The following is a 17698-nucleotide window of genomic DNA, read 5'->3' on the forward strand; positions in this document are numbered from 1 at the left end:
AGTCAATTGTGAACTGGAAACGCAAGGGACAGAGGGCGTGTGCCAACCAGGAAAAGAGAGACAACTGGTGATGGATTACTTAAATAATCGAGATGTGTTCAAGTCTGCAGGCCAGATGATTCTCACCCTAGGGTTCTTAAGGAATTAGAACCATTAGCTCTCGTTTTTGAGAACTCATGAAGAGCATCACAAATGTGGGAGAAATGCCGAATGAGTGCCTCTTTTAAAAACAGTCGAGACAGAGAAGGCAGGAAGGAGGATGACGCATGGATCCAAGGAACCCGACAGGTCCCGTTCTGAACCTGGTTTACAGTTCTCCGGAGCAGCCTCTCACCATACCTTCGTTTACTTACTTTTTGTATTCATCATCTTTCATCTTCAAACAGAAGGTCTCCAGAACCCTCCTCAGCTCACGTGCTTGGACCAGACCAGTCTTGTTAACATCAATGAGCTTGAGGGCTTTCATAACAGTTTTAATGTTTTTGAAAATCTGTGTATAAAAGTGATTTAGGAAAAGTCAAAAGATCCAGTGTCGAAAATCAAAATGGTAATAAAAAATGTGAAAGTTTTTAAAGGCTTCTTGTAGAATAAAATGTTTTCAGAGACTCACAGTCGTAGGATTGCAAAATGACATGTCTATGGAAAAAAGAACACTTTGCATTTATTGAATGTTTTCAAGGCAATTTTCTCTGTAAATGGTCTTAGTAAGTTTAAAAAAAGAATTCTTTCTGGTGTAAAGCAATAGGTCTCAGACACAATTCATTCCCTTTTAAGCCAGAGGAAAAATCTTTTTGTTTAATTGATACTTAAAAACTATAGTTCTGGCTTAGCTGGACTTGTACAATTTTTATTTTTCATAGCCATATGCAAACTATTTTTACTAGGAGCTGAAAAGCATGACTGCATATTTCAACCCCTCTGAATTTTTTAAAGATATTACAGAAAAGTTTTATAGAGATCTTCCCCAAATCCTGCCAATGCATATTTATTGGGCTCACAGACGTGAACGGCATTTGGCTAGGCCCTGTGGGGACGCAGAGAGCCCGAGCTGTGCGCTTGCCTTTAAACGACTTATATTTAGAGGGCAGAAACACGCCCTGGGCTCCCGTGTGCCGAGCCCCGAGCTGTGTGATTGGGTGCTCCTGACCCCCAGGAAGAAAGCACCATTCCCCATGTTTAGGGTCAGGGAGACGATGCGAGTCACCCAACATCACCCAGCTGGACGAGGATGACGCTGGGATTCAAACTCAGGTCAGTCCTTTAAGCACACAGCCCCGCAGAGAAGACAAGACATGCAAACAAATATTCACCCAAGTGGGAACAAGAGCCAAACAACAGAGACAAACGAGGAGCTGCGGCCTTCACAGGAGGGAACAGGCCCTTGCAGCCTCAGCCATCTGGGGGGCTTCCTGCAGGAGGTGGCCTCTGAGCCAGGAGAGGCAGCTGGGGTCCGACCTCCCGCTCTGAGGGGAGGACAGGAGGGATTGTGCGGGCAGGATACGAAGCCAAAGATGGGATAGCGGATGAAGAGTGATGAGCGTCAGGTATGACTGGATCCAGAAGGCCTGCTTCTACCGCCCGTACTGGACGAACCCACGTCCAGCCCAGATTCTGAGTGCACCTCGGGGAGCGAGTTGAGCGGAACTCTAGGACAAACAGGCTCGCTCCCTTTATATCAACACGCCTCCTTCTTCAGTGTGTTCTCTGACCAGTCCCTTCGCTGTCTCAGGCTGACTAAAGTCCACTGCCCCACCAGGAACCCTCGCAGCCGGCTTCTGGGTGGCTGTTCGGCTCACGCTTGAAGAACCACTGAGCTGGTGGGAGGATGGCCTCCTCCACACAGCTGCTTCCCTTCTCCCTGGCTCCTCCTGGCTGTGTTGTCTGGAAACCCTCTTGTGCCCGCTCATGCCCGGGGGCCCTCAGCCCCGGCACGCCTGTCCTGCCTCCAGCACCCGCGTGGTGCTCACGCAGACAACCTGACACCCCGTCTCTTGGCTCCTGGTCCTTCTCCCCTCCAGAGGGAACGGCTCCCTGCTCACACCCAGCACCTTGTTATACCCATACCTGCCACTCTCCAAAATCAAGCCCCACTCCAACCACCCCTCCACCCTCCTAGCTCCCTCCCTTGAGTGCCAAACCCCACAACCTTCTCTCCACCCGGCCCCACCTGCTGTTCTGGCTCCTTCTCTCTCTCCACTCCCCCTCCTCCCCACTACCCCCTAACCAGTCCATCTTCATAGTCACCCTGCATGTGTGCTGAGCCCCCGCCGCCCTCTTCCTTCACCCTCTCTCCGCAGACTCACCCTGGTTAAAGCCGACTCACTGCCCAGTCCGAGCACCTGATGAGGCTGGAGAGGGCGGGCCGTGGCGCACCTTCCTGGCTCCCCTCACTGGAGACCACCTGGCCCGGAGCAGGGGTGCACGTGGGAATCCCTCCCCAGGATCCACTCCCCACCCCCGTCCAGACAGCCGCTCCGCCTTCTCCAGTCCCCCACCTCCCTTCGCAGCTTCCTTCCTCATCTCCATCGGATAACCTGCTCCGCATTTATGGAGAAAACAGAGCAACTAGAAGACCACGTCCCCATGCTCCCCCGACATCTACAGTCTGTCTGACTCGATACCCACGCGATCGGCCTCCCCTCCTGTTCCGTGAGGCCACCCAGGTCACCCAGGTGACCCTGTCCCCTCTCGCCCACGTGAGGAATTGCTCCTGCACATGTTTCCTTGCTCCAGGTTGGTCCCCATTACAACGAGCCATCTGAGAAACGATTCCTCCCTCCCTGCCTCTCCTCTTCTTCCAGCCACTTCTTCCCTTTTGCAGAGATCCCCTCTCAAGAGCCATCGGTGCTTTCTATCTCCAAGGTGTCCCTCCCCGCTCATCAGTTTTGTCCCCACCACTCTGCAGAAACATCCCTGTCAGGGTGACCAACGGCCACTCGGTCCTCACGCGCTGCCCCGCGGCAGCCTTCCACACAGCTCACTGCTCCTCCTTCCTCGAAGCACGCTTCCCACCTGGCTTCCACACCCCACTCTCCTGGGTCTCCTCCGCCTTTCTTCCTTCTTCTGGTCTCCCTGCCTACTTGTTCCTCAATTCCCCAACCTCTGAACTCTGGGCTGCCTTACGACTCGGTCCTCGGGTCTCTGCTCCTCTGACCGCACTTACTCCTGGTGGTCCAGTCCTGTGGCTTTAATGCCCAGCTGACTCTCAGATGTCTGTCTCCAGCCCTGGCCTCTCCTCTGAGCCCAGGTTAGGACAGCCAGCTGCCTGGATGACGTCCACCTTGAGAGTCTAACAGACACCCCAGGTTTCCCAAACCCAACTGGCTCCTCCCACCATCTCCCCATCCCAATATGTCGCAGATCCACTCTGCCAGATTCTGTTCTTCTCACGTCCCACATCCAGGCCATGAGGAGAGCCTGGCAGCTCTCCCTTCATATGCTTCCAGAATCCAGCCACATCTCACCCCCCCACCTCACACCCTACGGGGTGGTGTAATGGCGTTCCACTTGGTCTCCAGCGGTCACTCGTGCCCCCACAGTGAGTCCTCCACACAGCAGCACCAAGGCATTCTGTTCAGGTCTGGGCACACCCTCCTCTGCTCCCAGCCCACCCAGAGTCAAAGGCAAAGGCCCCACAGCCTGGTTGCCAGCAGCCCCCGCCCCCCACGCCCTCACCCGGCCCCTGGCTCATTGCTTTCTGGCCACAGCAGACTCTGTGCCGCTCCTCACGAGTGCCAGGCTCCTCCTGCTTCAAGGAGTTTGCTTTTGCTGTTCTGCCTGGAACATTCCCCCCAGATCCCCACTGGCTCACTCCCTCACTTCATTCAGGCCTTGGCCCAAATGCCATCTTATCAGAAAGGCCTCCTGACCGTGTGTGTAAGTCAGGACCCACCCACTCTCATCTTCGTCAAAGCACTTCTCTAAGGTAACATTGGCTCTGCTGTCTGTCTCTCCCTCCGGTGGGTCCGCTCCCTGGGAGCGGGGTTCTGCCCGCTGCTTCACCCGGCTCTGCGACAGCAGCTGCAGGGTGTATGTGCCCAGGAAGCACCTGTCTGAGTGAACAAAAGGTCTTCTTGTCACCTGCTTGGAAAAAAGCCATACTCTGAGGAAGCCTTGTTATACGTCGGCAAAGACCTCCCCAGGGCCGATCCTGAATGTAATGACGATGACAGTCAGCACCAAGGTAATAAGGATCACAGCAACAAGATAACTGAACAAATATTAACTGAATGTCTGTTACGTGCAAAGCCCTGTGCTAAATTCTATACACATCTCCCACTTCTTACAACTGGAGGGCATTGGCTGACACAATCTTAATATCCAAAACTGGGAATACCAAACGTGGAAGGGCGGGAACAGCCTCAGGTGGGGTGAAAGCTGCTCGTGGGTGTCCGCCGTCAGCCTGAGCGCTCTATCTGAAAGAACAGAGCCCCAGCCATGGGGAGACTTGTTCCCATGGCCATATAAATATCTCAGCACCTTTTCTGCTGCCAAATCCCGATTCACCTCTTCGGGTAAAACGGAGGACAGGAGGCGATGCGCTTTTTTAAAACCCCAAAGCAACCCATATGGATCTCCAGCGTGGAAAGCCGGCAAGCAGCAGATCTGGCACAGAACTCACACCCACCAGAGGTATGTCTCCAAGTTTCTTATCATTTGTCAGACTGAAGTTTGGCAAGATCTGAATAGAGCTGCAGATGGTGAGGCTTATCAAAGGCAACATAGTTAGGGCCGTGGTCTGCGAGACTTGTCCCGGACATGACAGGCGAGAAGAAAAAGGTACGAAGGAATAAAGCGGCTGGGGTCACAACAGTGACCGTGCCCCTGCCCGCCCCATTTCCCTGCTCCCCGAGAAGGGTAGAAGAGGGCAGGAGAGGAAAAGGTAAAGAAAATGGAATTAGGTGTGGGCAGCATCCAGGTCTTTTCCAGCAGGCCAGACATCTGCCTGTTTAGTAGACCTGGGACAAGTCTGCATCGAGAGCCGACTGTCTCCGAGCCCCCTGCTCACGCGCCACGCCAGCTCCGACTCTCACAGGCACGCCTCCATGGTCCCGGGCCCCAGCCACACTGAACTGCTTCAGTTCACAAGCACGCCAGGCTCTGCTCCCGCAGGCTGCAAAGTCCTCACCGAGGCCGAAGCTCCAGGCCATCTGACCCCACTCTCCCCCCCTCACTGTGCTCCAGCTATGCGGGCCTCCATGTTCTTTCTCACACACGCTGAGCACACTCATCCTTTGAGACTTTTGCACGTCTGGTCTCCTCGGCTGGACGCCTCCCTCCTGGCTTTCATTCAGGTCTCAGTCCCAGGCCACCTGCTCACAGAGGCCCTCCTGCATGGCCTGCACAAAAGCGCACCCTCGTCCCTTTCTGCCCACTTGCTTCATTTTCCTTCTTTGCATCCATCCACACCTGGACCATTTCATGTCTCTTTCTATATATGCTCATTGCCTTTCTTCCTCCATCGAAATGGAAACTCCATGGAGGGGACTTGGTTTTGTCGGCTGCCGTATCCTCAGAGCATGGAACAGTTCCTGCACAGAGTGGATGCTCATAAACACTTGCAGAGTGAGTCAACATGCTGCATCTGCTGCCCAGAACGCCCTCCCTGGCTCGGCCACTGTCCCCTCTGGGGCAGGACTCGGTGCCTTCTCTTCTGGCTTTCCTAATTACACTTCCACTCCATCACTGGCTCCCTGACTGCCATCTTGACATCTTGGTGCATTCCTGCCTGAAAATGGTACCCGGCTCCCTCCCCTGCCTGGCCTCTCTCTCCAGGGGCTCCGGGCCCACCCTTCAAATCCACACTGCTTCTTGGAAGGAATGCTCTTAGAGAGGGTCAAATCCTCAGAGAGAGAGAAAAACTGGGCACCATTAGCAAAAGAAGAAGGGCCACTGCCTCTTGCTTCCTTCCTCCAAATCCAGCTCACCTTCAGAAAAGAAATGTGCCCTTGCTGTGCTATCGCCCAGGGACGGGCCTGGGGAAGGCTGCTCTCCTGGCCTGGCTTCATTGCCCATGGCAGCCTGACCCTCTTCCCTGCATTCCAGGCACCGCAATGCCCGCTGTCTGTTTTCTTAGCCTGCAAGCTAAGAATGGTTTTTACATGTTTTAATGGTTGAAAAAAAATCAAAAGGAGGATATTCTGTGACATGTGAAAATTATGTGAATTTAGAATTTCAGGATCCTTGAGTACATTTTATTGGCACCCAGCCACGCCCATTCATTTACATATTGTCTCAGTTGCTCTCCCCTGCCAGGGTGGAGATAACTAAGTGGACAGACATGCGACCTGAAGAGATAAAAATATTTACTATGTCCATGCAGATAATCCATAATCAATCTATGAATCAAAACTGGGGTGAGTTTCTTATCTGAGCCAGCTTTGAGGTCTAGACCCTGGGAGAAGGCTTCTGCCACGGAAGGAAGCTCTCTGAAGATGCAGGGTGGACAAAGCAGTCATGCACTATCCTGGAACAAGGAAGAGACACCGCATATGACAGGAATGTCCCCCATACTACGGTCAGGAGATGCTTAGCTGTCACAGCAGGTCAGTGGTCACAAGGTGAACACAGCAGGTTGGTAATTAATCCTCGTTTGGGGAAGAGATGCTTATGAATAAAGAAATGCTGATATGGGGGAGCTACATCCCTATCTCTAAGGGCATCACCTAGGCTTTGGGACGTTGTAAATGCTTAAAGCAGATGTACGGTGCCTGCTCGACAGGCCACATCAGGCCCTTCTGGAAAAACAAGGCCAGGCCAAATTAGTTTTTACAAATGGCTTCCTCATAGACTCCAATATATCCTATTGCTTTTCATTTATTCATGGACTAGCCTCACAGGGAAAGTTCTCGAGCCCGTCCCCTCTCCCGAGCACCCCCACTGACAGCTGAGTGCGTGAGAAGTGTCAGGGGAGCTGCTGTGCATAAACACAAGTAGAAGCACCACAGATCTACAAAGAACACCACAACAATAGCTAGGTGTGACTTTAAATAAAGACTCAGGGGCCAGGAACCAGGCCTGAGCCTCTCTGAAGAAGCTGCCCAAAGTCTGCTCTTCCCCCATCTACCCTGTTCCCTGCACCAGGAGCTGCTTCCCTCCCCGTCTCCAAAACCCCTCGGGGCTGCTTGCTAGGCCCTGCCAGACTGCCTGGCCGGCCCAGCCACTACGGGCCCAGACTTTCCCCACCCTCCAGTCCCCACTGCACCCGGGACCCCCACCTCTCCACAGACCCCCACCACACCTCCGCCCTGTACCGCACACTGGCCCCCACTGGAGCACCGCGGACCCTGCGCACAGGGCAGTATCTGACCCTCTCCATGTCCTTAGAGCCAGGTCTGGGCGGATGGATGCCCAAGGCCTTGAGGATGAAGGGTGAACCCAGCCATCCAGGGAAGGGAACCACAGTGAGAACGGACTACAAAGGCTAGATTCTGCCGTCTGGACAGCAAGGCCAGGGGAAAAGTAGGAGAGAAAGCTTTCAAGTTCTGAAGCGTGGCTACATAAACCAGGGCTCATTCACCCAACATTTCAAGAAAAGAAAAGAAGTCCTGTTTCACAGAGGAGTGAAGTAAAAGAAGGATGCGGTTACTGAAAACAAGTGGTAAGAGCAAAATTAAATCAAAATATTCCAAAAAAGACGTAGATGAATCTGCGGAGGGCAGACTCAGAAGCCTTAGTACAAGAAGCAGAGAATGTCTGACCCGAAAGAGTAAAGCCAGGGTGTGGGGAGGAGAAGCCTGCTCCAGGCGCCGTGCTGCGCCCACTGAGGACCGTGTGACCTGCTCTGGGCTGCAGCGACGCGCCCCGCCCCCTGCAACAGTGCCAGGTGTCAACGGCTCCTTCCCTCCTTCCTCTCCACAAGGGACCCCGGGCAGCATAGTGTGTGACCAGCCACAGACTCTGAAACGAGACTTTGAAGCCCAGCTGCACACTATTACTCAGGTAACGCTGGGTCAGCGACCTGACTCCTCTCGACTTCGGTTTCCTCAACCGTGAAACGGGAATGAATAAGGGCACAGTACTGGTGTGCGAAGATGAAACCAACTCGTGTGTGCAGGTGCCTCACAGCGAACACACTCAGTAAAGGGGGGTGCGATGGGAGCCGCTGACCAGGACCAAAGGCTGAGAGCAGAGTTCCAAATAACCGGACACCACACAGCCACGTCAGGAACAGTAAGTGCTGGACCAGCACTGCTGGCCCCACCCAGCCAACTCCTCCAGCCCCTCCACTGCCCCACCGAGCAGCCCAAGTTAACACACGCCTTGAGAGGGCTGGAGGCCCTCCACGGGCAGGAGGCCAGGGCCAAGAACAGGGCTCAAATCAAAGAATATCTGTTAAGTGGATGAATGTATGGGCAGGTAGGTGGACGGATGGACTGATGGATGGACAGATGGACAGATACGGTGATTGCAGCATTCACGGGGAAGTGGCTCTGGTAAGCCGCGAAACCCTTGGACAGACAGAACAAGTGCCTGTAAGAAGGGCACACAGGCATCTCACTTCCCAGCGGGCTCAGAGACCTGCTCTGCAGCTTCCTGAGGAAAGGACTGAGAACCAGACAGAGCCGGCAAGCAGGGCGGAGGGGCAGAGCAGAGCAGCCCACGTGCCTGCTGGTGGTGTGGACAGGACATGACACTCCCATGGGGCAAGCAGACACAGAGAAAGGTAGAAGCTTGCGCCGTCCTGCTTCCGGGGGCTGCTCATCAGGGGAGGGGACCCAAGCAGCCTGAGGATGGACGGTGGGCCACCAGGAGCAGAGCTGAGGAGCACAGAGGGGGTCAGGCCAGAGCTGGTCCTCCTCGCCAGGAAACTATACAGATCGGAGGCCCCCAGAGCACTGTCCTCTAACTCCCCAGATGCCCTGCAAGAGCAGCCTGTACATGCTACCCACAGAGGACCCCGGTGAAAGCAGAGACACGCCCTCTCCGCAGCCCTCATCACAGACCCCACAACCTGGGGGAAATGAAGCCAAAAGAGGGCGTGAAGGACGAGCAGCCCAGCAGGCAAGGCCCCTCCCCACTGCAGGTCCCTCAAGCGGGAAAGCGTGGAGGAGGGGGCAGCTGCACTGGATCCGAGCTCAGGGTTTAAATCCGGACTAGCCTGCACTGGACTGGTTTATACCAAGTGTGACCAGAAAGCCAGGAGACCAGCCCAGGACATGCTCAGGGGACGAAGAAGGCGGACGTGCCAGCGCCTGCTCGACAACAGTGAGGAGAGAAAAATCAGCCTGCTTCTGATTTGTACCCCACTGAGTTCAGACGGCTCAGTAAACTGCTAACAGTGGATGTTATTATTACTCTATAGTTCTTTGTTTAAAATGCTTTTTATAGCACTTTGAGCTCCAGGAAAGAAAGCTGTGAACCCAAATAAATACGACCACCTAGACTTTAAAGAAGGTGAGAAAAAGCCTAATATTTCCTCCCTAAAGCCCAGAATTCCCACTCAGCCTGCAAAATCACCCCCCCTGGGCCTGGCTCCAACGTGGCCCTTCCCAGAGGAAGGCCAGGCTTCTCCTGGCCACAGTGGGACCTGCACGGTAACTGAAATCGCCTATGATCGTATTCTTAGTGGCTCCTGTTTGCTGTTTTCTGTTTGGTTCTTCCCTCGGAGCCACCTTTTCTTGCCTGTTTCTAGCAGAAGGGGGTCAGGAACAGCCCCCCCCCAGCCGCCGCCTGTGGACTGAACCCCAAGGGGAGGGCCCTCTAGCCACCTGTGTCTTGGCTCTGCAGCAAAATGAAGCATTGGGCATCCATGGTTGTCAGTGTGGCACCTTCCTGTCACCACGGCTAAATTCATTTTAAATTTAAGGAATAAGTTTCTGAAATGAAACCATGAAAAAGGATTTCTCTTACAATAAACACATCAATGCTCATTTTCCTTATTATTCTACTTTTGGCTATTTTGTATAAAATCTTTAATTAAAGTTTTTCTTTGAAATTGTCATTATCAACCCAGAAGAAAGGAAGGGGGGAAAAAAGAACAACACAGCTGTGCAGATATGAAGCGCTATTCAGGACTAAATGAACTGGAACGAAATAAGTAGCTTGACTGTTATGTTCTTAGTTTTGGCTCTGTATTCTCAGTAGCACAGTCTAACTTGTCACTTTATATCGATTCCATCTGTTTACACTCTGCAGAGTATTGGCTTCCTACCGTGAACATTTCCTATTTACCAGCTGGTAGAGATGAGCCAAACCAGATAGGAAAAAATTAGATACATTCAGAACCTCATAAACACAAACTTTCAATTTGGGGACATGTGGGAGGAGCTGCGCCGGGTATTGCTCACCTTTAACAACGGCTTCGCCTCCGCGCCTCCCAGGCTGACGCTTGCTCACACTGCTCTGGTGCTGCCCCCACAGGCCTAGGACCGTGCATTTACTTACTGAACATATGCAAACCCTGACTCTACCAAAACTTGTACAAGCTTACATAAAAAGACGTCTAAAGGAGATCCACAAAAACAGAAGAAAGGGAGCTGACTGAAAAAAGAGCTAAAGAAACCTAAAAGTCATAGTTACTATGATGGAGCAAAAATCCAAAAATCTGGCTTTGGGTTTCCTTGCAGCCAAGGTGAAAAGGGAAACTTGCTGTTCTATAGGCCACAGGCCATGTAAACTTTCCACTACATTCGATTTTCATTTTTAAAATGCTTACCTGCAACATATAGCTTAAAGACTTCTAATAAGAAATTCCAGCTACCCATCGAACTTCTGACACAGCTACGAAAATAAGCCCCAAGTCTAAATACCTAAGGCTTTTAAAAGGGTGCCAAATCTAGAAGAAGTATTTCCTATCTCTCCTTTCTTTCTTACCCAGCCCACACTCAGAGCACGGGAGCTCCACCCCAGGCACCACAGGCCAAGAATACTGGGGCCCTTATCACCCCGACCCCAGCTCGCTCATAGGACAGAGCTGCACACTAGGAGGGGCAAGCCAATCCCTTCCTGGGAACTCCATGGTGTCCCCCACAAACCAGAGGTGCTCAACGAGAGCAGGCTGCTGACGATGAATGTGACTGATCACATCCAAGGCCTGATGATAGGTACCCGACTCCAGCTGCGCTCTCATCGAATGCGTCCAATACAAGGCTGACACTGACCTCCTGAATCCCTCCCTTCTTGTGTCATAATCCCCTTGTCAGAAGCCTTCAGTGAGCCCCCACCACCACCCCTTGCCCCACACTTTAGGGTTAATACCTGACCCTCAAACGGTTCCATCTTTTTCTCTAGCCTACCTTTCCAAACCGATCTGCCCCAGCCTGCCTGCAGAAACATAACCCTCTGCACAAGAGTCCCAGAGCCCACCTGCTCACGGACCGGCCGCATCCCCACTGCCCCTCCCACAGCCCTTCTCAGCCAGACTGCGGTCCCAAAGCCACCCACAGCTCCTCCTGAGCACGCCCTGAAACCCCAGCCCCTGTCTCACCTTTTCCATGAGACTCTTCCCGCCTGTGCCAATTGCTGTGCACTGTTCCCGCAGAACTTACTTACTCACCCAGCACATATTTACTGAGTTCACATTAGGTGCCAGGATCTGTTCCAGGCACTGAAGTTACAACAGCGAGCAAGACAGAGAAGGTACCTACTCCCAGGGAACATATATCCTAGTGATTAACAAGTAAACTAACAAACAAAACTCTCAGAATGTTCTAATTGGTGAGGAAAACATACAATTTTAGGTAGTGTAGTGAAAAACCTCTCCCTGGCGTGCTCTCTCGTGCTGAGTGCCGTGAGCCAGACGTTTGTCTGAAGTTTACGCAATGTGTAACCAAAAGCCACGGGCATCTTAACTAGAGGAGGCTGATGAGATCTGACTTCTGCTTTGAAGAGATAACTCTGGGTGTCGTGTGGAATAGAGACTGTAAGGGGCTGGAGCGGGAACAGGACAAGCAGTCCAGGGCTGGTCTCCAGAGCACAGGGCAGAGACAACGGTGGCTGGGTCCGGGGCTGGGGTGGATGGAGAGAGGTGGATGGGTGGACGGCTTTCGGGACACAGCAGGCAGGACTTGCTGATGGGCTGGATAGGGAGAGGGGCCAGCAGGGAAAAGACAGGAGTCAAGGCTGGTCCTAGGTTTCTGCTTGAGTGTCTCAGTGAATGGCGGAACCACTGACTAAGATGGGGGAGCCCAAGGGCGGAAGGCTTCTCGGGCTGGGGCGAGGAGGACGGCCAGCAGCTCTGGCTGCTCGGTGGACGGCGGAGAGTGCGGAGCCTCAGACGGAGATGGAAATGTGGGTACCACCAGCACAGCCCTCTCCTCCTCCCCTCTGCAGCTTTAAACCATAAACGACCACGAGCCACACTTAACCGTCCACACGAGAACTCCTATGTCTTATCTCCTCTGGAGGCAAACTCTTAGCATTTTTAGTAACTTCCAGCACTATGGTAAGTTCATTTGATTTATTCTCCCAGAGAATCTCAACAATGCTGGGAAGACCACATGATAGTGTTGCCCCATCTCACAGCTGAGGAGGAGTCCCCAGCGAGGCCAGCTTGCTCAGGGTCACTGGGACAGCGAGTGCTGGCGCGGTGAGGCGGGTGCCCCGGGCCGCGCCCCTGCACCGCGCTGTTCTCAACACTCACCCCGTCGGTCCTATTTGGGCTATTGATTTGTAACATACAGGAAGACGTTATTAAAAAAAAAAAAAAAGATAAACTTAGCCTGAAATATTACAAATTCTGGTATAACAGAATCTTTGCTTTAGTTTCCCCATGAAGCCTTTAGTAAATTAGTAACAGAGCAACCAAAAATAGGTCCTGGGGTAGAAGTGTTTTCAATACAATTTTTTTATAAAATGGCAACTGAGTGTTTTGTTAGGTGAAGTTCTCTGGATCGGAAGGGAAGCACTCATCTTTGTCTAGCTGCACAGAGACGCGAACAGGCGCTGTGGCATTATTAATCGCCACGTTCAGTTATGACGGACGGGCTTTTCTGCAGGGATGAAGAAGTGCCTCAGACACAACTCTCCTGGCAGGTCTGCGATATGTGAATATTTCCTCAGATGAAAGAGGAGATGTACTCAAATACCTGCTATGACAGGCAATTAATGCCACGTGCGCCAAGGAGCGCTGATAAAAGGGGGATTAGGAGAATATTGCGAATTAACCGAAAGCTTGTCTGTTTTAGCAAATGGCCTCATTTCGAGTTTGACACAGTCTTTTTATTAGGCAAACAGACTGCATTCTGGTACATTCGTTCATGCTAATGTGGTGTTATAACATTAAGGTATGTTTATGAAACGGTTGCGATTCTGATGAACAACTGTTTCTTTACTCCTCGAGCAATAATTTTTTAAATTTCTTTTTTAGGAAAATTCACCTATTTAAGAAAATGAATCTACCCATCACTTTTGCCTCTTCTTCTTGAGGATATTACAGACCAAGCAAGCAGCGCAGTCCCTCTAATTATTTACTAATTGCTTCTGCAATGACTGAGGCTGCAGCTACATGACTCCAAGGCACCAGGGTAACCCCATAAAAACTTGCGTCGGCTCACTCGGTCTAACAGACAACTAGTCACGGCTGACTGCGTGGACCAGCTGTTCTGACATCATGGCGCACAGGCTTGACAGAGGGTCCCCGATTTGGACGGTGACGTGGGATGAGAGCAAAGAGCCTGGGGCTCTGGGTCTGTTTTTCTTTTTTTATTTCTTTAACTCGATTCTAGATTCTTGACTTCTAGTCTTGGGTTAAGAACAGCGTTTTTGGATGGGGGACGAGTCCTGACTTTTCTAGCCATATGCTGTGTTCTCACACAGACAAGAACAGCCTCCTGTGCTGGTCACGCCCTGGACACAGCTCGCGGTGAGCACTCACCTCCTCACAGGGCAGGGGGACTCTCCTGTGAGCCTCCTCTCTCACTTTCCCCTCACCCTCAGGAGGGGAGCTGATGAAAGGAAAAACAGAGCAAAAGACCAAAACTTGGTTAGCCTGGCAACACCCTGAAGCCTGGTTCTAGTCTCCTGTTTTCCCGGCAGATTCCTCGCCTGCAGAATGTGAAGAACACAAGTCTTAGGGCTCGGACGCTGCCCCTACTCAGGATGGAGCTGGGCCTGCGGGGCAGGCAGGCAGAATAAAGACGGAGGAGTGGGGAAGATGCGTGAGAGGGCAGGAGGCCAGAGAGAGAAAAGAAAAGGAAACTCCCAAATGCCCATTTGAAGTAGATGCTACAGAGACAAAAAGATGACTGTGGCTGGAACAAAAAACTCCATTCATTCGTACAGCGACGGTGAATAGGGAAACTTCTCTCTGCAGGACCAGGTCTGCCGACGGGCATAACAAAGTCACATCTGCTGAATGCAGAGTGCGAGTCAGTACCCTTCCCGAAGAGGCCCTCCAAGGGGCAGGGTAGCCTTGTGGTTAAGGGCTAGCACTCTGAGCCAAGCTGCCATGGCTGGAATTGCAGCTGCTCTGCCCTCCAGCTGTGTGCCCTTGGTCAGACTGCATAGCCTCTGTTCTAGTTTCCCCCTCTGTCAGTGGAATAACAATGGCACCTCCTTCAGGGGTTCTCCGGGGAATTAAGTAACCTAATGCAGGAAAGCACTTCGACCAGCTCCCAGTAAGTGCTCAGTCAGTGCTATTATTACTACTAAAGTTGGCAAAATAAAAATCACATACTGTCCAAAGGGTTAAGGCCCAGCCAGCCGAGGGGGTCCTTTCAGTGGGGGCTGAAGCAGACAGCCAATGGTTCACCTCCACCCCCTGCTCCTTTCTAACAAAACCCTCCATTTTCAGATCCCCACCCTCCGGGTGACCACGTGCTTTAGGGGAGGGAGCCCAGCCGCCACACCAGGGTGGAACCAGGGTTGGTCCAAGGGACCAAATCCACTGCCAGTGACTGGTTTGGGTGTGGGATGTAATTCTGGGCTGTGAGTCGGTGGGGGAGCTTCCCCTGGTTTATAAAGGGTCATATTGGAAGGAATAGCATACTGGAAATAGCTGACAGCGCGGTATCCGCATGTGGAGCCTGGAATGGTGGCAGCCTCCTGGTGACCAGAGGAGAGCCAAGTCGGCCGCCCCTAGACCTGTGCTCCCTCCTGGCTTCTGCTGAGATGAGTGAGAAGCTCTTACTGTCTCAGCCGGCTCAGCTGGGTTGTGTGTTTCTCACAGGGTAGAACCACCATCCCCTCGGCGGCCAACGGGGTGCCACCCGGCAGCAGGTAGAGCCTAGCACAGGAGGGGTTTCAGCAGTGCCCGACAAGGAGAACCGGCCTCCCCAGTAGCTGGCGGCGGGACTAACACTTACTGAGCATCTGCTGTGTGCCAGGGGCTTCACTTACATTATTCTCACTCATTCGTGTACCTGCCACCCCAATAGTTAAGCTTTGTTGTCTCCACTTTCCAGATGAGGAAACTCGGAAGGGTGAGAAACGTGTCCAGGGCCCCTGTAGGGAGCTGCAGGGGCTGGACTTCAGGCCAGGTGCGCCCGATTCCCCTAATCCCTCTGCCTCCCCAGAGGCTATGACAGCACAGGACGTGAAGACCAGAGAACTCAAGAACAGTCAGGGAGACGCCCAGTCAAAGGCACAGCAGAGGAGCCACAGGAAGCACAGACCTATCTGCGACCAAATGGAAAGCAGGGGCCAGAGGGTGAGGGCAGGAGGCAGCTGCAGGACGCGGAGAGCCCGGCCAGTGGGGCCCGAGTGCAGACTCAACCAGGAGCCAGGACCAGCTGGAGCCTGAAGACGACAGCCTCAGGACCTCCTGGGCCCTCTTCCCCAAACACAGGGCCCCACGGGACCAGACAGCAGCCTCTTCAGGTGAAGCCATAGATCACAATCATCAAAAGATGGAGAGACAGGATCTGGAGGTCACCCAGTCTGCCTTCCCCTTGACTGATGGAGAAAATGAGACTCGCGAGCCCGAGGGTTTGAGCGGACAATGGACATATGCTGGAGGCTCTAAGTGCGTGTAAGGAGGGGAGATGCTGAGGGACCAGTCATTAGACCCAGCCCAGTGCAAAGAAAACTGGGAAACACGAGCACTAGGGTTCGGTCAGTTTGGGGTGCCAACTGCTAATTATCCGCTGGTTTAGGAAGGCTAGACCACACATATCTTTAGCAAAGTCTGGCTCCCAAATTTCAGAGAGACATTTGCATGCAGTCTTGGCTCCAGTAAGCCATGCGGACTTATATTTAAAACAAACTAATTGGCGTTCTTTCATTCCCAAACTATAGATCCCCAGCAATGAGGGCATATGCATGAAGAGAGCCTTCCTCCACTGACTCCTAGGAGTTCTTCTCAGTCTCCAGCACTCGAGCACGGACCACGTGCAGGACCAGAGTCCTACCTGGAAACACACGACCGCACACAGCAAACAGCTGAGGAGTGCATTTGGTTTGTTCTGTTCATTTCGGGGGTGAATGGGAAGGGGCGAGATCATTGGTGTTCCTACCTCTACTTCAAAGGAAGCCGCAGGAATAATCATGGCAATGCTGGCCGGCATTGTCTAAGCGTTCCAGGGGCTTTATACCAGACATTTTTAAGCCACACAACAGCACTTCAACTATTCAGTTAATTATTCAATTAATCAGTTAGTTATTATCTCCACTAACAGATGAAGAAGCCCAATGACAAGGACTTGCCCAGGGCCATCCAGCTGATAAATGGCAGAGCCCAGGATGGAAACCCCAGCCTGACTGGTCCCAAGGTCAGTCTTGCCCCGCTCCACGCGCCTGCTGGGGTGGGGTCCAGGGAGAATGTGGGCGGCAGTGTAAGCTGGCAGGAAAGCATGGCAGAGAAAGCCCCGGCGCTGCCCTGGGACTGAGCGTCGTCTCAATCACCCGCTCCTCAGCCTTCTACTGGTGCAACTTTTTGTTCTCACTAGAAGTTGTGTGAAAGCAGCATCGGGTTAAGCTCACTCTTAATCGGGGGGAGCGCTTCTAGGGGCAGGAGGCTGGGGTGAAAAAGGTATATAAGGAAAGGACGGTTAGCGGTGGAGTTCCCTTTTAGCTTTCCTCATCAAAGCCCTACTTTCGGTAATTTACAAGGTGGCCTATGTCCATACAGTCCACACTAACTGTAGTGTTGCATTATTGACCCTGATGGTATTGCTGTTGAGATGATTGTCATAAGCAGCTGACCTTCCTAGGAGAATTTCATGATTAACACAGTTTACAAAGAGACAAATTAAAGACATGTACCATACATAATATCAATCATACCACATATTTCTTACAGAATAACAAATGGACCACAATGGAAGTAGCTAATAATTATACCAGGGTTCCTACTAAGACCAACTATAATGAAACCAGGTCTTTCGAAGCACATAATGCTAAAAAATTATCACACTAAGGCGAATGTTCTGGTGTTAATGCCATCAGCCAGGGAAACTTAGGCAAACATTTTGTGGATTTCTGGCTATTTTTGATCTTGAAATGTATGAAAATCTCAGAAGAGTTCAAAAAGAAAGAAAATTTGTCACATTTCACGCCGACACATTGAATCAAGTAAATTAAACCATGATTCTCAAACTGCTCATGTAAGTGACAGGCCCGAATGTGTTTTAGAAAGGGCCTGAGTCCCACCCTGAAAGCCTGTGGGCACCCCTCACTCCCCAGCTGCGTCCTCTGGTGTCTCACTGTAATCGGCAAACAGGAATGAAGCTACAGGCTGCTTTTCTAAACACACGCAGTAGCTTCTGTGGCTCCATTACTCAATGCTTGAATCTATATCACTCGAGGTTGACTGGTTATT

General features: G+C 52.1%; 1 protein-coding gene across 6 annotated transcripts in view; it reads right to left on the minus strand.

Moving 5' to 3' along the window:
• The window catches only part of EFCAB6 (EF-hand calcium binding domain 6), a 231704-nt gene that overhangs the window by 169459 nt on the left and 44547 nt on the right, over positions 1-17698 (minus strand). For all 6 annotated transcript variants that reach the window (XM_070600030.1, XM_070600034.1, XM_070600028.1 and 3 more), the window contains exon 8: positions 354-490. In XM_070600030.1, coding sequence (XP_070456131.1) covers positions 354-490 — 137 coding nt within the window. The remainder of the gene's footprint in view (positions 1-353; positions 491-17698) is intronic.

Source organism: Equus przewalskii, chromosome 29 (genome assembly GCF_037783145.1).
Source record: "Equus przewalskii isolate Varuska chromosome 29, EquPr2, whole genome shotgun sequence".
NCBI classification, from domain to species: Eukaryota; Metazoa; Chordata; class Mammalia; order Perissodactyla; family Equidae; genus Equus; species Equus przewalskii.